Source organism: Homarus americanus, unplaced genomic scaffold (genome assembly GCF_018991925.1).
Source record: "Homarus americanus isolate GMGI-L3 unplaced genomic scaffold, GMGI_Hamer_2.0 scaffold40248, whole genome shotgun sequence".
Classification (NCBI taxonomy): domain Eukaryota; kingdom Metazoa; phylum Arthropoda; class Malacostraca; order Decapoda; family Nephropidae; genus Homarus; species Homarus americanus.
In genome coordinates this window covers 6088523-6111348 of record NW_024712526.1, presented here as the reverse complement: position 1 = coordinate 6111348, position 22826 = coordinate 6088523, and the positions used below count along the sequence as shown (strand labels likewise).

Genomic DNA, 22826 nt, shown 5'->3' with positions numbered 1-22826 from the left:
GTAGACAATATTTCCAACACTAGAAAACAGAAAGGTAGAGGTCAAATCCGTGAGTGTTTTTAAGTCTTAACGGGTCAATCGTAAATAAATACCTATTTATCTTTATCTACAATACTATATTAACAACAAGTTCATTTTTTAAAGAGCAGTGAGTCATGACCCAACTTGTGATCCGTGACAACAATTAAACCGGGGGGAAAAAAATCGTCTTCACAGAATGTTGGAACCCAGACAGCGTGAAGCAAACTTGGTTGTGTGATTTGGGTGTGGTTATAATTCATCATTTTAACTTATATAAATCCGGTTATCACTTTTGTGTGTGTATGTGTGTGAGGAGAAATATACCGTATTTATTGACTCTTTTTATCTTAGTGAAGGAACTGGCTTAGTGTACGTGCTGGAAGACTTGAGTTCTTGCAGTGCGGAAATAAGACAAGATCAACAGTCGGTGTGTTTGTATTAACATTATAAGCCGGTGGGGGGGATATTATTTACCGTGTAATTTTAATGTGGCCATACAAACACTACATACACAAGCCCTGTACACACTCGAATACTTCACTGCACTAACACCTGCACTTATAACACAAGCACTGTAACACAAACCTTCTGCGGACACACACACATACACATAACAAAGTAAGTCAGTAATTACACTAATCCATCATCAACAATAACAAAATAATGGGTGATAGAACTATATAAGAGGTGCTACTGATGGGGTGTGTTGAGAATAGTAATTTGTTAGATTAGTGAGGTTCTACAGCTGGGTGGTTCTGGATGAGGAATTCTTCTGGAGGGTTCGTCCATTAGGTTCTGGGAGAGGAGGTTCTGCTGCTGTAAGGTTCTGGGAGAGAGGTTCTACTGCTCTGAGGTTCTGGGAGAGAGGTTCTACTGCTGTGAGGTTCTGGGAGAGAGGTTCTGGGAGAGGAGTTCTGTTGCTGTGAGGCTCTGGGAGAGGAGTTCTACTGCTGTAAGGTTCTGGGAGAGAGGTTCTACTGCTGTGAGGTTCTGGGAGAGGAGTTCTGTTGCTGTAGGTTCTGGGAGAGGTTCTACTGCTGGGGTTCTGGGAGAGAAGTTCTGTGCTGTGAGGTTCTGGGAGAGGGTTCTGCTGCTGTATGGGTTCTGGGAGAGAGAGGTTCTACTGCTGTGGGGATTCTGGGATAGGGAGGTTCTACTGCTGTGAGGTTCTGGGAGAGAGAGGGTTCTACTGCTGTGAGGTTCTGGGAGAGGTTCTATTGCTGTGGGGTTTGGGATAGGAGGTTCTACTGCTGTGAGGTTCTGGGATAGGTTCTACTGCTGTGAGGGTTCTGGAAGAGTTCTGCTGTGGTTCTGGGAGGAGTTCTACTGCTGTGAGGTTCTGGGGAGAGAGTTCTACTGTGAGGTTCTGGGAGAAGTTCTACTGCTCTCTAGGAGGTTCTGGGAGGAGGTTCTACTGCTGTGAGTTCTGGGAGAGAGGTTTCTGCTGTGAGGGTTCTGGGGAGAGGAGGGGTTCTACTGCTGTGAGGGTTCTGGGAGAGAGGTTCTGCCTGCTCTGAGGTTCTGGGGAGGAGGTTCTACTGCTGTGAGGTTCTGGGAGAGAGGTTCTATTGATACAGTGGCTAGACTAAACCACATCTCTCATCGTCGCCTTGTTTTTACCCACGTCCGGGCAAGGAGGTCTTCTCTGCCCATTGTTCTTTTTTTCCCATATTTTTTCCCATTTTTTTCCCTTGTTTCCTCATTACGTAAATGTTCTCCCGGCGTTCATAGTCTCAAAGGTTCGTAAGTTGAATAATTTTCCTCGTATATGACGAAACAAAACACATCTGATTGGCTGATTTAATTTTAATAATATAAATAGCACCCCCCCCCAAAAAAAAAAATACCAAGTGTTTGTTTTGTGTTTGTTTACCTATTCTATCTGTTTGTATTTTGTTTATATTGTTTTCAACGGGTTTTGTTTACATTTGCGTCTGTTTATTTACGTTTTCTATAATCATCTACGTTTTCTATAATCACCTACGTTTTCTATAATCACCTACGGTTTCTATTTTACCTACGATTTCTCTAACTTCCTCCTCGTGTTTACTCTTTGTATCTGTGCGTGATTAATCGGTTTTCTCCTCTTCCCCTTATTTACTGATTGCCTCTCTACGTGCTTGATTCAACGCCCTCTCCTCTTCTTCTCTTTTCTTCTTCCTCCGCCTCCCTACCACCCCTTTCTCCTCCCCCACCTAACATTCCATTCCTTCCCTCCCGCGACATCTTTCCTTCTTCCCTCCTTCATCACTCCCTTCCTTCCTCATCTTCCTCCCCAACATCCTCTCCTTCTTCCCTCCCTCCCCATTACACCTTCTCCCTCCCTCCTTTATCATCCCTTATCTTCCTCCTCCCAACATCTCTTCCTTCTGCCATTCTTCCCCAACACTCCTCCTCCCCCGATAACCCCCTCCCACCCCCCTCCCCACTACTCGACCTCAGAGGCAGGAAGTGTTTGGTGTTCGCTTAAGTCACTGTGCAAGACCAGAACACCTCTCTCTCTCCCTCTCTCTCTCTCTCTCTCGTCTTCTATGCCAGTATGTATGTTTACGGTTTGATTCCGTCTACACCTTTTAATTCAGTATCAATTGTAATTTTAACATATATCTTCTTGTTTATAAATATTCAATAGATTAGACTCCATCTTATGTTATTCGTCATTTATAACACAATATTCCTAACTTAACAGTCCTAAATGTATACCTGCATAATATATGCATAGTATACGGTACAACATTATATACAGCTTAGTGACTCGATGTATTAGTTTATCCTCCAGTAAAAATAAATACTATGAAGAGATTTATGCTAATAAGGATAATACTTATTTTATTATTAATCAGTTTCTGTATTGTGGTTTATTTATTTATTTATTTTCATTACGTTTGCGCGATTGAAAATAAAATTAAGACCGGAAACGAAACATTATTGGCACAGTGTCGAAACCCTGACTAAAATAATGGCTCGGAAAAATACTAAACTCTAATTAAAAATATATTAAAAATTATTGCATCTTTGTGAAACTGTTGGATATATTTTGTTGTATTTGCGGGAGAAAAATTTAATCCTAATATATTTAACTTAATATATTTTGCGAATGTAGTTAAGTTAGATGCTACGTTGTGTTATAATGTATGAATATTTTAAGCTAGGGGACATAATCGCTTATATTTTTCTAAGAAACATTAAACTGGGGTGGGGAGGGGGGGGGGAGCAACATCAGCGCCCCCCCCCCCATCCAGTTTAATTTATTCCTTAGAAAAATATAAGTGATGCGTTCAAAAGTATCCGGAAGATGTATTTTGAAAAATTTCATAATTGAACGATTTTTCTCCTTTCTGGTATAAATGTCCTTTATTACTTGTTTCGTAATTTTTAGTTAGTTATGTCATTATCTGTTATTATATTCTCCGTTTCCCCTTCTTTCACTTTTTATCTCTACAACCTTCCTCCTCTCTCTCATTATTTAGTACTTCCGTTATCTCTTGCAACACTTGCCTCGACGCTCTTACGAAGTGATCTTACGGTTAATTGTTTTCGTTGGTAATGTTCAATGTTTCTTGTTTTCGTATTTATGTTTGTTGGTAAGGTGTTTTATGGTATATTATTTCACGTAAAGATTAACCACCTTAACCTCACCATAGTAAACCAGAATTACTCTTATTTGTGCACGTTATCCCTTGTAGCTCCAAAAACTAAACAGTTGGTATTTTTATATCCATTGATTCATATATTCTTTTATATTTATTTTTAATTATTGATGACTCGTTTTTTTTTGTAAATTAGAAAACGCGCGAACAGATCTCAGTATGTTGAGGCGTAGGAATACATTATAACATTAAAATGCAGTAAAGTACAGTATATCTCGTACAGGGTTACATAATCACACACATAATTCACGGTAAGATCTCTTTTATTCTCTAATTATACACTTGTCTTCTTAATGTGTTCTTGCGTCTTGGTGGTGATTATCTTTTGAGATTTACGGAGACTTGCCAAGCCTTGCGACATGTCTCTTCACTTAATAGATATATCCTTGTGCAGTTGTCGGGTTAAAACCTTCTTCGACAGTGCTGGTGATATCTGGCATCTGTGATTTTAGTATCTTTATTTATCCACAATATCCACAGCATTTTAAATTGCCTTACATGTTAATCTCTTATTACTTATAATTAGAAAAAAATATTTGACCCCATAAGTAGACGCCCAGATATTGCTAAAACGTTCGTGGTAATACTTTAGCCACAACTATTTGTCATTACCGGAACATTAAGTATTTATCTTCTTTTACGGTTAATTCTCTCTTATTTTAGGGATTATGTTTATTCAGTTCATTTATTACAATCTTTACAACTACCCAAATTAATACTGAAACTGAAATTCTGTATGATTTTTAAAATAAGAGTAAAAGTAACTTAATATCTTGACATTAATTCGTAAACTTGAAGATGACGCCATAGCCTAAACGTTACCTCTTTAAATCATACTGAACCAAAATAGAATGGCATCACCCAGGGTCCAGACTCACAGAGATTCGTATGATAAATGTTCCTCGTTACTGGAGATGTAAGAATGTAACCGTATAACTGTTTTGACTCCATTTAAAACATAGAGAACCAACCCCCAAGACTAGCACCGAAATTATACTGACATTCTACCCGATAATACCAGACAATGTTAAAGTAATTTCGTCTCTAAAATGGTGACAAGTGAGTGTGTATAAAAAATTAGTTAAGATGTAGTTTTTTTATAATTTGGGGTAATTTTTTCGTATTTTTTATTTATATTTTCCTATTTTTTCATATAATTCAACCAGTTAGTTACATTCTTTGCATTACCAGTTTACGACAAAGACTCTTAATACGAATTGGGAGGCTTAAAACCTATCCTCAAAATTATCCTTGTAAATGTAAGCGAAAAAAAAATAAAAGCGAGGTTGTGCTCTTATCCGACAGTTTACAGATATCTCCCTTGCACACTAGTAAGACATTTTACTTCTGTACTGTATGATGTCATTTATTTTCGCATAGTTATCATTTTTATTTTATTTTATTACACTTGTTAGTTCTATATTGTGAATCCCTCATTCCTGCACACCATAATATAGTGATTTCTTGCCAACTTCAATATAACATTTCTCGCTAACATGGATTACATATTTCGCTAACATCAATCAAATTAAGTCTTTTTCTGGCGTTTCCTTACCTTCTACGATTATCATTTTAATAATGTTGGAAATTTTACCTCATCTTTGTCAATTCTTTCTTTAAACTTGCGCTTGGTGGCTTACAATGATGTCCTTTGTGTGGTCGTTGTCTCGCTGATTGTGCCGCGCTCCTAGTATCTCTCTCTCTCTCTCTCTCTCTCTCTCTCTCTCTCTCTCTCTCTCTCTCTTGGCATTCAATCGTGTAATGATGTGTGCGTATGAGTGTGACTGTTTGTGTATGGAAAAAACATACATGCGCATAAATTACACACACGGTCACTCTTAGACACAAACACACACACACACACACACACGGCTTGGGAAACAATCGCTGTGATGTGTTTGCTCTCTTGGGTTCAACATCCCCTGAGGGCCGGCTACCGTGATCCAGCGACCCACCTGCCACTCGTTAACCATCCATTTGCCAGCCATTAACCACCCACGTACGACCCACTTGTCACCCATTAACCACCCACCTACGACCCACTTGTCACTATAATGAAACTATCCAAGTAGAAATATTAGTAAGAGTTATTAGTATTAGGCTTGTAATATTGTAAAGTGAGGAAAGTTTGGTAGCGTGGCCGGTTAGTTATTTATCTGTTAATATAACCTTAAGGGGAATTTCCTTCACACCAATTCTAAGTACAGCTATTTATTAATTATTTCTCAATGGCATGGACACATTAATGGATCATTATATTTACGTTACTATACAATGACTCGGACGCAAACATGAAATGGATTCACTTCCCACCTTAAGTAACTCACCCTAAGGATCGCTCTGACAATGACTCGCGTGTGACCTGAGGGAGGTCCAACAGGTGCTGCTGAAGAGAGTGCTGCACTGCTGGACTATGTCTCCTGTGGGAGACTCTGCTAGCTGGAGACTCAGTGCTGGGGAGGGAAGTCTCCCTCTGGGAAGGAGCTGTCGGCCTCTTCCTTGTTACAATAATAATCCGAATGCTAATACCCCGTGGGAGGAGCTGCAGGCTCTTATATTGGCGGTCACGAGCCGGAAGATGTCGTCACTAATCTGGGTGTGTCTGGCCAGGTGACAGATGTACTGGCTGGAGGGTAGCTTCTTGAGTAACACGGTCATGTCGCCGGGTTAGCTAATGACCCGGCGGTGAGAACTCTGGGTCAATGTGACCGTGACCTCTCTTGGGTCAGGTCTGGACGGCTGTTTGCCCAGGTGCGTGGTCATGTCGCCGGTCGGTAATACTTCCTAACTATTACCACCCGGGTGTGTCTTGGCCAGATGAGTTTCTTTAACACGGTCACCACACTGGGTTAACTCATGTACCTTGTGGCCGTCAGCTCTCCTGGGTCAGGTCTTACTCTCACTGTAGGGTGTCAACCTACTGTATGTGGGTTACCACGTACTTCTCTGTAAGCTATGGTCTTTACATCACCCATTAATCACCCACTTACGACCCACTTGTCACCCATTAACCACCCATTGGCCACCCATTTGCCACCCAGTAACCACCCATTAACCACCTTTCACCCACCCACCTGATACCTTAAAAATAAATCCAATATGGTCGAAATTTTACGCAGACGACCTTAACTATATTCGGACGGGGTGCTCATTTGATCGGTGTTAATACGGGGGCTCACGGGGTGCTCATTTGATCGGTGTTAATACGGGGGCTCATTTGATCGGTGTTAATACGGGGGCTCATTTGATCTGCACCACAACAGAGAAATTTTGGTATATAATAATTAGTGATTCATAATTCGAAAGTGAAAATTAAAATGTTTAGTCATTAGTGATATTATTAGTATTATTATTGAACAGACGTCAGTATTCAAGGGCGCATCATATATTTTTTAGGGAGTTTTGATAAACGGACATAATATTTTTTGTAAGAAATTTATAAAAGGAATATTGATATTTTTGGAGGAACGCATATTTTATTCTATACCTGGTGAGGTGTGCGAGTGATGTGTGTTGGTGAGGTGTGCGAGTGATGTGTGTTGGTGGTCACTCAATAAGAGAAGGTCATCCACAAAAGCCTCCCCCAGTCTTGTGTGTAAGCTAAGAAGGTCACTGAACAAGGAAGAGGGGGAAAGGAAGGAGGAAGAGGGAGGAGGAGGAGGAGAGGAAGGAGGAGAGAGGGATTCACTTGACCCTCTCCCCACTCCCCTCCCCACTCCCCACTCCCCACTTCCCCACTCGACCTCCAATCCAGATGCGCCTTCCAGATATAAACAATTATTGGAAATGGAAAGTTTCAATTACCTGGAGATTAATTGACACTCCAGCCTATTTCACCTGATGATAAAACACCTTAACGTTACCTGGGGGAAGGAGGGGTTGGGTTAGGTTAGGTTAGAGTTATAGGTGGTTAATCATCAAGCGATATAAGCTGGGATGATTAATCTTCAGGTGAGAGAGAGGGGGGAGAGGTAGTAGTGTAGTGACAAGCACACAAAGTAAACAAGCAGACAGGCAGCAGGAGAATGAAGTGTGGGGTGAAGTGGCAAGCAAACAAGCAGACAAACAGCAGCAGCAGAAGGAAGTGTGTGGCGTGTGCGGTGTACCAGAGCTGCAGGAGGAGACAGAAGGTGGTGTCTCAGCTCCCTGTAGGAGGTCACACCTAACATAACCCCCGCTGCTACCACCACTACTACTACCACCACCACCACCACTACTAACACCACTACCACTACTACTACAACTACCACCACCACCACTACTAACACCACTACCACTACCACCACTACTACTACCAACTACTACCACCACTACCACCACTACTACACTCACAACCACTACAACCACCACACCACACCACCACCGCTACCACCATTCAATCAACACACCACTGTTCCACCAACCACATTCACCACCAACAACTACCACGACCACTCACCACTACCACCAACCACCAACCACCACCAACTCCACCACCACCACCACCAACCAACCACTAATACTACTACCACCACCACCACCACCAATAATTACCACCACTACCACTGCTACCCACCACACCACTACCACCACCACCACCACTACTACTACAACTACTACCACCACCCCAACTAATTACTACTACTACTACAACCACCACCACCACCACCACCACCACCACCACTCACTACTCACTACTAACCACCAACACCACCACCACCACACTACTAACACCACAACCACTAACTACCACCACTACCACCACTACTACTACCACCACCACCAACCAACCACCACCACTACAACACCACCACCACCACTACCACCACTACTACCACTACTACCACTACCACTGCTACCCACCACCACTACTACTACTACAACTACTACCACCACCACCACTACTACCACCACTATCAGTACCTATACCTTCACCACTGCCACCACCACCACTAACTCCACTAGGCACTCCCGTTGTCCCTTCAAGGTAATCTACGACGTGAAGAAGACGAAGAAAATGAATGAAGATGATGAAAGGGGAAAATAATGAAGAGCAAAAAAAGAAAATTGGAAGAACTAAGAAGAAGAAAATGGAAGGGGAAAAATAAGATAATGAAGAACAAAAATAGAAAATTAGAGTAAGAACACGACAAAATAATGAAAGGAAAGGAAGAAGATAACCTACTGAGGGTCTCCGGTTGTGTTCCCGTCTAATGACATGTAATGACCAATTCTTGACCTCACTCCTTCCTCCTTTCCCGATCAGGTCAAACAGCCACTACCGAACCCCAACGCGCCTGATCATAAACACTGAACCCACAATCCCGAACCCAGAACGAAATGCCCCGGAAGCCTCAACATCGAATCTCCGAACCCCGAATCCCAACACCCCGAACCCCTTACTCAGAAATAAGAGTCGACGGTGTAAACAATGAAACTTGATTTTTGTGTTATTTGACGGCAATTTGATGAGTTCAGAACTATTATTATTATTATTATTATTATTATTGTTGTTGTTGATGTTGGTGATTGCGGTAGTATTGGCAACAGTGGCGGTGATAGTAGTATGGTAGTTGTAATGGTGGTAGTGTTAGTAGAGTAGTGGTAACAGTAATGGTGGTGGTGGTGGTGGTGGTAGCAGTAGTAGTGATGGTGGTAGTGATAGTGTTAATAGTATTGAAGGTGGTAGGAAGTGGTGATGGTGGTAGTGGTGGTAGCAGAGGGGGCGGGGGGGTTGTGCTCTTAACCACCCCAGACTTGGTCATGAAGTCTTGTGTCTTAAATAGTTTGTCGTCTCCCTCCCTTCCCTTCTCTCCTTTCTACTCTCCCTCTTTCTCTCTTCCTCCATCCTTTCCACCTCTTTCTCTCCCTCTTTCCTTCTATTTCCACCTCTCCCTCCCTCCTTCCTTCCTTCTCTTTCCATCTCTTTCCCCCCTTCCTTCTCCTCCCCCCCCCCTCTCTCTCTCTCTGCCCTTTCTACAGTATTTTACTCTCATATCCTCTCGTCCTGCCCACGCCTTGCCACGCCAGAGGAAGCGTTTATAGTACCACCACGCCCCCTCTAACTGTACCACCACGCCCTCTCCAATTACACCACCACGCCCTCTCCAACTACACCACCACGCCCTCTAGAATAAACTCTGCTGCCGCCCCTCCCGCACTAGATCAAATCCACCACACATGCAGCATCTGACGCCGACCCTGGCAATTCCTGTATTGGCCTCTCGAGTTACTTTAGAACTTACTGACGAAGATATTACTATTAAAGAAATATTCCTATCATTCTGTCATAGCTGGATGATTGTCATTCTTGGAGAGAGAGAGAGTGTGTGTGTGTGTGTGTGTGTGTGTGTGTGTGTGTGTGCGTGTGTGTACGTACGTAAGTGTGGTAGTGTCTGTATGACTGTGTGTATAGTTAACCCACCGCTTAAAGAATCCACCTCTTTGCTGCCGTGGTTTTATTATTATTATTATTATTATTATTATTATTATTTAAGTACCGATATTTTATACTGTACACACACACACACACACACACACACACACACACACACACACACACACACACACACACACACACACACACACACACACACACACACACACACACACGTGCAGCGCTACTGTAAACGTGGCCAGGAAACGCCTTGGTAAGAGTGCAGGGGGAGGGAGGGAAAGCAGTGAGTGTGTTCGAGGAAGGGAGACAGAAGGAGGAGATAGGGAGGGGGAAATAATAAAGGACGTGGTAAATAGAGAGAGAGGGATGGAGAGGAACTTAGAGAGGGAAGTAGGTGGGGTGGGAGTAACAGGAGGGAAAGGAGATAAATATGAGGGAAGGAGAGAGGGTAAGATGATCAGGAAGAGATAGAGGAAGAAAGAGGAGGAGGTAGAGATTAGTAAGAGGGAGGAGGGTGGAACTCTAGGAGGGAGGGAGAGGAGGAGGAGGGAAGGATTTAATGTGAGGGAGGAAGAGGGGAGAGGGGGAAGGGAAGGAGATTTAATGTGAGGGAGGAAGAGGGGAGAGAGGGGGGAGGAAGGAGATTTAATGGGGGAGAGAGGGAGGAGGATTTAATGTGAGAGGAAGAGGGAGAGAGGGGAGGGAAGGAGATTTAATGTGAGGGAGGAAGAGGGAGAGAGGGGGGAGGGAAGGAGATTTAATGTGAGGGAGGAAGAGGGAGAGAGGGGGGAGGGAAGGAGATTTAATGTGAGGGAGGAAGAGGTTAGAGAGGTGAGTCATGCGGTAAATATTCTGATACAGTGACAGTCTTCTTAAAGGGTCGACTACTGTACAAGCTGGGATCTAAAGGTGACACGAGAGCTATTATGTGTGTGTATTGTTTACCGTGTTGTATTAGTATTGTGTCTATTTCATAATGATTAATTGGGAGGAAATCTGGAAGTCTTCAGTTCTAGGAAAACTCTCTCTCTCTCAGCCCCCACTAGTGTTGGTTTAAGGTGGCAGCATCAACTTACTCCTTCGACTCGACGCCTGAAAAATATTTCAACAAAGAAAACGGAAATGACACGTGCGGGAGCCATCTGACGCATGAGGGCTGTAAAGGTCTTGAATTATTGACAGAGATTGGAGCTTATTTTTCAGTATTTCCCCTCAGTAAACTGTGCTATTAATACTCTTAAAGGTAATGAAAAAAACTCGTTGGTGTGTAAATATTTAGGAAAAAAGGAGCAGAATCTGGAGAAATAACATAGGTAAACAGAGGGAGATAAATGAGCCGTCGGAAGGTGTTGTCAACACAAAGGGGGAATCCCCCTTCCCTAGTGCTCTGGTTTGGTCGTTGTTTCTAAAATAGGACCAACGACACCCTCGGAAAATTGTATACGTCTGGCCCCCCGTGTCTCTCTCTCTCTCTCTCTCTCTCTCTCTCTTTCTCTCTCTCTCTCTCTCTCTCTCTCAGATGGCGTCTTTTCCTTTCCCATCCCTTTTACCTTTCCCAGTTTTGAAGGATATGTCTGTGTGTGTATAAAATGATTCCGTTCTTAATACACATCTTAGTGATATTGCATTTTACCTGTAGTTGAAAATTTATCGTCATCTGAGGTTTACAATGCACATTAAATTTAGGAAAATGACAGTCATGTGGTAAAGTGACGCTGCACGTATCCTGAAAAAAAAAATAGAGAACACAGCCTTTCGTAAGAACAAGCTGCACAGATAACCTTGTGATGGAGACAAAAATTGAGAAGAAAAAGAAGCAGACTCATATTGGCTTGGCTAACCTTGGTGTCGAATGGCGGACGGCGACACGATACATGCACTCAAGTGTAAATAATATATTGTGTGTCACTTTACAAGATAGAGACACAGGTAGATAATATAGATAGTTATTCAATAAAATCGTCTTATAAATTCACAATAGTTTATTTACCATATCTATTTTGCTGCCCTAAGAGTATCGTAAGAGAAAATTGACTGACACTTTGGATATTTTGTCTTCGAAGTCAAAATGTGTAGAATTGAAGTAAATGCCTCCGACCTTCAACCAGTAGACAGATTCTGGAAAGCTGGTATGACTAATATTCCTCGTAGCTGATGATGTAAGACCACTACTAGTTGACATAAGTTAAAACAAAGACAAATTAAAAAAAAAATATATATAACTATTTCCCGGAGATTCGACGTAAACTAGATATGTTTATTTTTTGTTGTTACATTTATTAAAAATGTTTTCGGTGTTGTAATTAACAGGAAATCGTAATTTTCCTTCTTTGTGAGTTGTTACGTTGTCACAATGTAATAACATATTTTGTTAGCTAAGGTTTTTGTACCCCCAGAATACAAGTTTGGATTCTACCCCAACTTTTAAAAACTGTACAATATAATGAAACAATGGTGTATGTATCTGCGGGTGGAAGTGTCAGTGCATGGACTAAGGTTACACAATTGTCTACACTTTATCACCGTACTGTATGTTTTTGTGTAATTTTCGCACTGACAATAAGAACGTCGCCATGATCATTTTGTAATAAATATGGTAAGTGTTGTAATATTTCCACTTCCTGTCGTCTGTCAAGCGTATCACCTGTAATTGTCTTTCTTCGTCTACCAAGAAGACCCTTTTGATGAGGTCTATATGACTTATGTCTCTTAGGTGTTTATTTGGTATATACATACATACATACTTACATACATACATACATACATACATACATACATACATACATACATACATACATACATAAATACATACATACTATACCAAACATGCAATACGTGTTCGTCTCTTACACTTTGGTGAGATCTTACAAAAGTCACTGTGATTATTTACTCGTGTAGAATTTAATCTACTTGTCTGAGTGTACTGACACGTTCGCCAGTTACTTTTAAGAATTAGTATAAAATGAGTGTTAAGCTACAGGTATGAGTGTACAGCAGCGCAATATGGGGTGTGGATGTGTGGGTCTGTTACTTGTCTTTATCCTAGTACAATCTCTGACCTAATAAATCTTTTCATGGCTGGCTGTTCCCTTCTGTTTTGCGTTATGTGTAAGTAAAGTGTTGCACAGACTCCGAATATGTTTTGTTTTTTACTGTAAAGAAATTTATACTATTTATTTATTCAATTTAAGGAAAATACAAGAACGTGAATAACAGTTAATTCCATTATAGTATATTTGCAGTTATCGTGTTTTTTTTTTTCAGATGAGTTTTCTTTGTGGTGTATCATATTAGTCTACCCTTCCTTCAGCGCTGTTACATATCCAAAAAAAAAACTTTACGAAACCGAATTATCTGGAAAATTGGTGTAATAACGGAAAGCGTAGTTGTATAGATGTGCATAAGTTACCACGCGGTGTAGCTAGACGAGTGGGTGATGAGTTATGTGGACAGTGTTGTAAAGAGATGGGTATAGTACGGGGTGTGTTGGCGCTCGGCTGGTGGTACGGAAGCTGGGACACAGAAGAGTGTGACTGTATTGAGGAGGTGGGTGATACCTTCAGGGAGTTGGTCCTCCATTGATAAAGAGGAGTATAGGACACAAAAAGATCTCAACCCAAAGAGGAGGGTGTGCGTGGTACCCTGGTCCACCCCCCCGACTACAGTCACGCTGGCTGCTCCTGAAGCATGAAGCTGCTGCAACGCCCCGCATACATTGAACTCTCTTACACATCCACCTTTTCTTGCGTTTTAAATACATTAGGTATAGAAATCTAATGCCAATCGCAATAACGTTAATGTGTTTATATGGCAGGCGATATATCTGGAGTGAACCCATGGTCACTGGGGCGAAGATATGCAGTGCATGAATTGCAGTGACTCAGTGAGTGTACACATCCTTGCCTTGCTCCAACATCACGCTCTGTGACCATCTCTCTCTCTCCCTGTCTGCTAGGTTAAAGGTACAGCTTGAGGTTTCCTTAGCTACACACCGGCCCTTTAAATGCCTGTGTAACCTTATCTCCAGCGCCGCCCAGTGGAAACTGACCTTTGAGATAATTGCTTATGTTAGATTATTTACGACTTTGGACGTCCACTCGGGAAACTTGGTCTCGCTAAAACTGGACTATACCTGTTTGGTCTCATCGCCCTTTTGATCAAACCTTAAAGAAGGAAAGGTCATTGTTGAGAGTCATTGATTTGCTAGAAATAGCTTGAAATAAATCTCAATAATTAAAAAAATTCTATATGTGTGTGTGAAGAAAAACAAGACCACTCTAGACAAACCCAACTTCACTGCAGACGACACAGTACACACACGTGGTATTACCATCTGTTTTCCAAATGTTGAGCCACAACTCTACAACGCTAGACTGGCTACTATATATAAAACATCCTTATGTATAATAATAATTATAAACATTACATGTAACTTACAGCCCCACTCGCAGACACGCTAGACACACTGATCAAGCTTTGGGAAATCGAAGCTTATTCATATTTGATAAGAGTTTCCCATGAGTCGGTGACCCAGACTGCTGCTATTGACAGCTCGGTCATCACATCTGTCGCCTTCCCTCCCCCTGCCACCTGCCAGTCTGTCTGGCAATCTCTATTCGCATGTCTAACTTTTTTTCTATTTACCGTACAGTATATCTGTCAGATATTTATACCACTTGAAGGCATGAAACTATGTTAACTTCAAGAAAATATTAACGGTTTGTGTGTACAGCTATCTATGTGTGTGTTATTGTGTTGACCTTTGTGAATTTAAAATTTTAGTGTATTAGCAAAGGAAATATGGTTAAAATCTTCTCATGACATCAATACTAGGCTGCAGTCAACCCAAAAGCACCAAATTATTTCACTGGCGCTACATAACTGAGAGAACACCCTTGTGAGGATGCATAATTCCCATCTTGCCTCTCAGTCTCTTTTACACTTGCCCTTCAACAGTGTCGTGGTGGGAGAGGGGTGTGTCCCTGCTGTATATTCAATTATCAGTCCATGCTTGTGTCTGCACCAGCACGAGGGTAGTCTAGCGCGCGCGTGACTCAAGGGGAACGGGGGGGGGGTCGGCCAATGCTCTCGTTCTTCCAAATGGCAGTATAATTTCCTCACAAAAATTAGAATACTATTTTGCCTTTTTCGTCAGGCCGACCACTGTTAATATTAAACTGTTGTGGAATAGTATTAGTTTATACAAGAGATATGTGACAAGCATTTATTATGGGGAATTTTCTGTACTTTTTCGTTTATTTTCCTCGTTGTTTATTCCGTGTTTTTACTCTCTCTCTCTCTCTCTCTCTCTTTTTTTTCTCCACATATTCACTATGTGTATATCTGATCACTCAATGTGTACATGTGTATTTTCAGCGTGAGTGTATCAGCGTGCACATTGGGCAGGCTGGCGTGCAGATGGGCAACGCCTGCTGGGAGTTGTACTGCCTTGAACATGGAATCCAGCCCGACGGTCACCTTGGTAAGTTTGTATAACCTAACCTAACCAAAATATACCTAACCAAGACACACCTGGCCGGATTAAACCTAAACTAATTGATTTAACTTCGTCAAAATAAACCTAAACAACCCAAAGCAAACCTAACCAAACCCTAACCAAGCCAAAACAAACTTAACCAAACTTGTTAATACAAAGTTGATTTCACATTACCTCAAATTTTTAGCGAGAAACTAAATCTGTATTTTGATTCCGGTGTTGTGACTGAGATAACACCTTATTGTTGTCTCGATTCATTTGCATAATGAGGCCTGGGGGGGGGGGGGTATGCCTCCATGAGTTGTCTCCATATACAGAGAACATTAAACTCACACATTAATATTGAGTAGTTTGAACTTTGAATATCTTCTAAAAATACTATTTATTTATTTTATTGTGTATTTAGTTATATTTTTTCCTAATTGCAGCTGAGGACGCCCCACAGGAGGAAAATATGTATACCACCTTCTTCCAAGAGACTGGTCGAGGAAAATATGTTCCCAGGGCTATCTATGTGGACCTGGAACCTACCGTTGTTGGTTAGTGGCCACTATACCCATAGAGAAGTTACCCCTTCTAAAATATTACCCACTCGTTTTCTATGGTTGTGTACTACTCAAGTTTTCGATATTTTATATAGTACTGTATATTGATTCACTGCTTCAAAACTTTTAAAGATCAGTTTCTTGACGACTGTTGTTACATTTTAAAAGACGTCATTAGATAAGAAATATTTGAATTTCAATACAGTGATGACAGTGATGGACATAACCATGAAAAATCAGAAAAAACATTTTAAACAAAACATTGGTCTAAACATCTTGAATATTTAATTTATACTACACATCTAGAAATCTTTTCCTTACAAAAACATTTTGGGTAGACTTCACATATTTATGACTGTTGCCAACTGAACTAGTTTTGTACACATCAATTTGTATTATAATAAATATGTGGTGTCCACTTCCTGGTTGTTTTGATTGCTAATTAATCTCTTCACTGTGATGTCTTCTTATCTATTTTATTCTGACTACCGCCAGACGATTTAATTCAGCTGGAGAAGTTCCATCTCGTAGTCAAGGGGTTAAACAAAACATATACATAATCCATTTGATCATAATTGCAACGAAACACCTTACTTAGAGCATGAATATATCCCCGTCTCATCCTTTTGTAACTTTAGTATTCTCATCTGGTTAGCGCTAGAGGATTACACTCAGCTGGGGAAACCTTGTCGGTAGTGTAAAAGCATTATTCTGTATTGTAATCTCTCCCAACTGATATACACGTCCTCCCCCACAGTGTCTCGTCCCCTCCTCCCCCCCACACAGATAGACACTTATCCCAACAGTCCCCTCCCGTCTCCCTCCCGCTCACTAGCGATTGCTTTGAATTCACACTTCAGAGTTCGGGGTTCACACTTCAGGGAAACAGGATTGACAACGATAAGTGGTAAACGCAGGAATGGAGCCAACTGTACCTCACAGTAGGCTGCCGTTAGACCTCCCTAGGTGGTTCTCTTAAACAACCATTGAACTGCTTCCCCCATAGACGTGGTTCTGGTGGGTAGCTCTCACAAACAAACACACTAACTCCCCCCACCCTCTCTCTCTCTCTCTCCCTTAGACGTGGTTCGCACTGGACCCTACCGCCAGTTATTCCACCCAGAGCAGCTGATCAACGGGAAGGAAGACGCCGCCAACAACTATGCCAGGGGTCACTACACCATCGGCAAGGAACAGGTCGACCTCGTACTCGACAAGATGCGCAAGATGGCTGATGCTTGTTCAGGTCTCCAGGTGAGGTCATAGTGGGTGGGAGTGGGGAGGGGTCATAGTGAGAGTGGGGAGGGGTCATAGTGAGAGTGGGGAGGGGTCATAGTGGGAGTGGGGAGGGGTCATAGTGAGAGTGCAGAAGGATCATTGTGGGAGTGGGGAGAGGTCATAGTGAGAGTGGGGAGAGGTGATGAGTAGGGGTTGTAGGCGTGGAGGGAGGGTGTTGTGGGTGGTGTGGTGAAGGGTGAGGCTGGTAGGTGTTGTTGGAAGTGATGTCATCGTGAAGAGAAGTGGCTGGTAGGAGGGATGGCATTGTTTTAATCTATCTCGAGTGCATCAAAAAATTTCAGTTTTCTTTGTGCGTTCTTGGTCAAACATTAAGTGTAATTCCGATCTTAAATCAGTGTTGTTTGTACTCTGGATTGATTTTGATACTCCTCAGGGCTTCTTGGTGTTCCATTCCTTTGGTGGAGGCACTGGATCTGGCTTCACTTCCCTCCTGATGGAAAGGCTGTCAGTGGACTACGGCAAGAAGAGCAAACTCCAATTTACTGTCTACCCTGCACCACAGGTCTGTACCACAAGCATCAACTCCCTCGGAGAGAATTACTTCAGTATAAGTGACAGGAATTTCTTGGAGTAGGACCTATCATCTGTGAAAAATACTGAGTCGGATATAGAATTTCCCCTACAAATTTTCCTTATCACAAATAAGTATATTTAGTGATCATGGAAACAAATTGAAAAGCTACGTTTTTTTAATCTGTTATTTTGTTAGGAAGTGACTCTAATATGACACTAAATCTTGACTATTAAGCGAGCAACTCATTTATTTCTTGAGTACAGTAACTTCTTGCTCATTAATTTCTTATGTTATGTCTTGTTTATCTTTATTTTTATGTATACAAACAGATTTGCACAGCAGTGGTGGAACCCTACAACTCCATCCTTACGACACACACCACACTGGAGCACTCTGACTGTGCCTTCATGGTTGACAATGAGGCCATCTATGATATATGCCGCAGGAACCTGGGGATTGAACGCCCCTCATACGAAAACCTCAACCGATTGATTGGTCAAATTGTGTCCTCCATCACTGCCTCTCTCAGGTATACTGACAAGGTGTACATGTATTTTCATAATGTCTTCTTGTTGGGAAAAATTATCATATTTTTATCAAGAAAGGGAGCGAAAAGTATCACAAATGACCAGTGGAGAATCAACGGAGATAAAAGTCTCATTCTGGTAGATTATAAAGTAATGGAATTCTTATATATTTCATAAATAAGTACTTTAGTAGATAATTCACAACAGTTTTCGATGCCATCATGAGTGTGAACATTTCTGACTGTATGACATACCCATAGGTTTGATGGTGCCCTCAATGTGGACCTGACAGAGTTCCAGACTAACTTAGTGCCTTACCCACGTATCCACTTCCCCCTAGTGACCTACGCTCCAGTCCTCAGTGTCGAGAAGGTCAGTTCATTGAGCTTTAGAAGATAAATTAATACTAGAAATAAGAAACAGTAAAAGATAACGAATACAAATGGAATAAAAGATAAAGTTATACTGTACTGTGTATATTTTGATTACAAGAACCGGAGTTCCTAATGCCGAAGATATTCCCATATTTAGGAAAAGTTCAGTGAATGTCTTGATAGTTGATATGTCTACTACTGTATATCCTAACTTGTCTTCCCTCGCCAGGCTTACCATGAGCAGCTGTCTGTCGCCGAGATCACCAACGCCTGTTTTGAGCCCAATAACCAGATGGTGAAGTGTGACCCTCGCCGAGGTGAGTGATGCCACTTAACCAACAAGTGTCATTAACTCAGTACATGACAGTTTATCTCAGTGTCATTAACTCAGTACATGACAGTTTATCTCAGTGTCATTAACTCAGTACATGACAGTTTATCTCAGTGTCATGAACTATCTGTAAATGACACTTTATCCCCATACTCCAGTATTGATGATAGAAGTGTATAGAAAAGTATGAGAGTTTCTTTTGGTGTTCTCCGGTGTTAAGTACAGTAATGTTTGCAGGAAAGTATATGGCCTGTTGTCTGCTCTACCGTGGAGATGTTGTTCCCAAGGACGTCAACTCTGCCATTGCTGCCATTAAGACTAAGCGACAGATCCAGTTTGTTGATTGGTGTCCCACAGGATTCAAGGTAAATAATCTACGTGGTACTGTAGTATAGTTTGAGAATCTTGTGTGGATAGGAAAACCTTTTGATAAATAGAAGAGACCTAATGGTGAATAGAGAGAGGCCTCGTGAGAGATGAAATACATATACAGTATAAAGTAAAATTATTTCCTAAGTTGTGAAAGTTCAAGGCCATTTTTCTTTCATATAATTTCCATAAACGGCATCATATTCTGTTGTTTGGATGTTGGAACTTAACAACAGGTATTTAGGAGTGATGTTAGCACCCAAGAAATATGACCAGGAGCTTGAGCATGTTAGAGAATATATTGCTTAGTGGTCTCAGTACGTGAACAAGGCAAGATATGGATATTATTGTACCTGTACTCTATACCCAACAATAAACTGAACAGTACTTGTTTTAATGTTTGGACCTTAAATATAAAGAAAAAAACACAACTTTGGATGTTTCCCTCACTTATGGTCTTATTGTCCATTAGCCTGTCAGTAACCCTGATACTGCACCCATTAGTTGAAGCTTGTAGAGAAGTACTGTACAGTATATTCTTTCAAAATAGTTTTCTTGCCGAAATAGAATATGATAACTTGATAAGTGAGAAATATAAAATTAATCATGAGTTTTGACGACGGCTGTGAGTCTACAGAAGTGTTAAGAGATGTTATGACTGTTGTGATTAAGGAATATTGTAAGTGCTACCTTGTGTTACTGTGTTTATGGTCTTTATTTTATAGTGTGGTAGTGAAGGAAACAACTAAGAGAGGGAGCTCCTACAGTGATCCTTTTAACACTCACTCACACTAACTCTCTCACAGGTTGGGATCAACTATCAGGCTCCCACAGTAATCCCCAATGGAGATATGGCTCCAACCCAACGAGCTGTCTGCATGATTTCTAACACAACAGCCATTGCCGAGGCCTGGGCCAGGCTTAATCACAAGTTCGACCTGATGTACTCCAAGAGGGCTTTCGTCCACTGGTGAGTACTGTGAGAAGTTAGAGTCATTTTAGGTAAAGAGAAAGTATTAAGTGGGGCCTTGTTGTAGAAGGGGAACACCATAGCAGGTCACACCTGTTACAGAGAATGTTTTGACAACACCAAATGCACATTCTTTTAGGTCTGGGTATAACTCTACCACTATCACATATTCAGGAGCATTTAAAAACCTGTGGATAGCCAGCAGTAACCCACAACAGCCAGTAACAAAAAGTTATTGAACATTCCTAATACCTAGGACACTGATGAATAGTAGTGGGTAATGTCTGGCTGTAAGAGAGATGAAATGACAACAAATGGAGGGAAAGTGTATGTTTTCATCTTGATTCCAGCCATCCTATAAAAAAAATTGCATTACTTTTTTATCAGTGTTTTTATTGTATTAACATATGTTATCTTAATTCATTACTGTACAATTATGCCACATTTGTATTGCAGGTATGTTGGTGAGGGCATGGAAGAAGGTGAGTTTGCTGAGGCTCGTGAAGACTTGGCAGCACTGGAGCATGACTATGAAGAGGTAGCCCAAGACTCCAACCAGGAGGGAGAGGAGGACCATGAATATTAAGAAGATGGGAAAGTTACCACACTGAGGAAGAAACCAAGGAATATTAAAAGTTCAGGAGAGTTACGCAGTTAAGATTGAAGACAATGAATAGTGATACCAGGAAGAATAAGTGTTAGAAAGGAAATGAGGAGGATTAAAGAAGAGAAATGTTTTGAAGCTCAGAATAAGAACGGTACATTATAGTATGTTTATGAGAAGCCAAGAGGAAAGGTTTGAATGAAGTAGACAACACAGTAAGTAGGACGACAATTTACTGTGTAGATGAGAGGTGAGGAGTGAACAAGGAAGATAATCCTTACTAGTGACTAATATTCACTGATTTACACTTCAAAATTAGATGAAATATTAGGACCAAAACGTATAGTGAAGTCATTGTATGAAAGATACTGGGGACGGAGAATACAGGGTAATTCTCTAGCTTTAGCCAAAGAAATTCTACTTATATTAATATGAATGCCAAAGATCTACTACTGTAATCTACAACCATCCTTGAGAGATGGTGCTGTGTGTGTGACCAATCAGATTCAAGTACAGATTCCCACTCAAGTTTGGTTTTAAGAATACGGTAAGAACATCCCAAAGAGCATCAGCGAAAACATGTTGAGAACCACTTTAAAACTTAGCTTGAAGACCATAATTTGGTAAAATGAATTTGAAAACATATTGGTAATTCGCTTCCATAATTTATGATGCATCGTGTGCAACAGGCGAGAAATTCTTGATCAGTATCTGTGACGTGTAGAAGATGTCCACCAAGGGTTAGTTTCCCACTCGGCCACCAAGTAGACACCAGTGATTTGTAAATGCTTATTGACACAGGTTAATGCCCCAGCCACAACTCTTCAGATAGATGAAATAGCATATGTAAAGAGATAAATGCTTTTTGATATATGGAGGAAGTTGTAAGTGGGATAATTAACAGCATAATGTTCTTTATAATATGGCTACCAGACAATCAAGATTTAAGTACAGTATTGTGTTTAGAACATCAAGAATTTTTGTCTTCTGAACTTTACCTGTTGCCAATGAATTTATGACATTTAAATGCTCAACTAAGTGATTTTCATTCACTTTAATTGCTTTTGACACAACAAGCAAGTGCATTTATGACCACGACAGCCACTTGATAGAGGCCGGCATTTATTTAACTGTAGTGTTGATGATATGTGTTAGACCTTAATGTATACCTTAATATTGCTTATATTACACAAGATATACATAAATCCTGCTCCTTTTTTGCACAATGATTATAATTCACACTGTGTCTTATTTAATGTGTAAGTAATAAAATGAATAATTATGGTTTTTTCTCCTGCTCTTATTATTAATGGTAAGGAATATTTTCTACTCATTTTGTATATTTCTTCAATAAAGTTGTATAAATCAGTTGTTTAAAATTGTTACTAACACATTACTATGAAATTTAGATATACAATCATATACAGTAGTAGACCAGTACAGCCATTCATGAAAAACTGCTCTGAAATTTGTTTTGACATTGTCTGTTAAAAGCAGACACCCATGCTAGATTATCACTCATATTGCAAGAATAAAGAAGTGAGTTGATTAGTGGTGATAAAAAATATCTTCCTCTTTTCAGTAAATAATATAAGTTCATGCTAGGAAATAGTTATTAGTATATTGTATGTACAATATACACGAATCATATCCGTAACAAGTCACAAACTTTCTCAGACAGCACTAGACGCCTTTATTCGCGAACTCTATTTTTTTTCGGGGATTAGCCTACCCGGGCACAGATAACTG

The 22826-nt window shown here is 40.8% G+C and overlaps 1 protein-coding gene across 1 annotated transcript in view; it reads left to right on the top strand.

Annotated features, from left to right (window-relative positions):
- The window catches only part of LOC121861466 (tubulin alpha-8 chain-like), a 57882-nt gene extending 35437 nt beyond the window's left edge, over window positions 1-22445 (top strand). The window contains exons 2-11 of the mRNA XM_042359209.1: window positions 15424-15529; window positions 15973-16083; window positions 17171-17343; window positions 17762-17890; window positions 18232-18431; window positions 18690-18801; window positions 19033-19120; window positions 19372-19499; window positions 20310-20473; window positions 20930-22445. Of these exons, the coding sequence (XP_042215143.1) occupies window positions 15424-15529; window positions 15973-16083; window positions 17171-17343; window positions 17762-17890; window positions 18232-18431; window positions 18690-18801; window positions 19033-19120; window positions 19372-19499; window positions 20310-20473; window positions 20930-21059 (1341 nt within the window). The 3' untranslated portion in view covers window positions 21060-22445. The remainder of the gene's footprint in view (window positions 1-15423; window positions 15530-15972; window positions 16084-17170; window positions 17344-17761; window positions 17891-18231; window positions 18432-18689; window positions 18802-19032; window positions 19121-19371; window positions 19500-20309; window positions 20474-20929) is intronic.
- The last annotated feature ends 381 nt before the right edge of the window (window positions 22446-22826 follow it).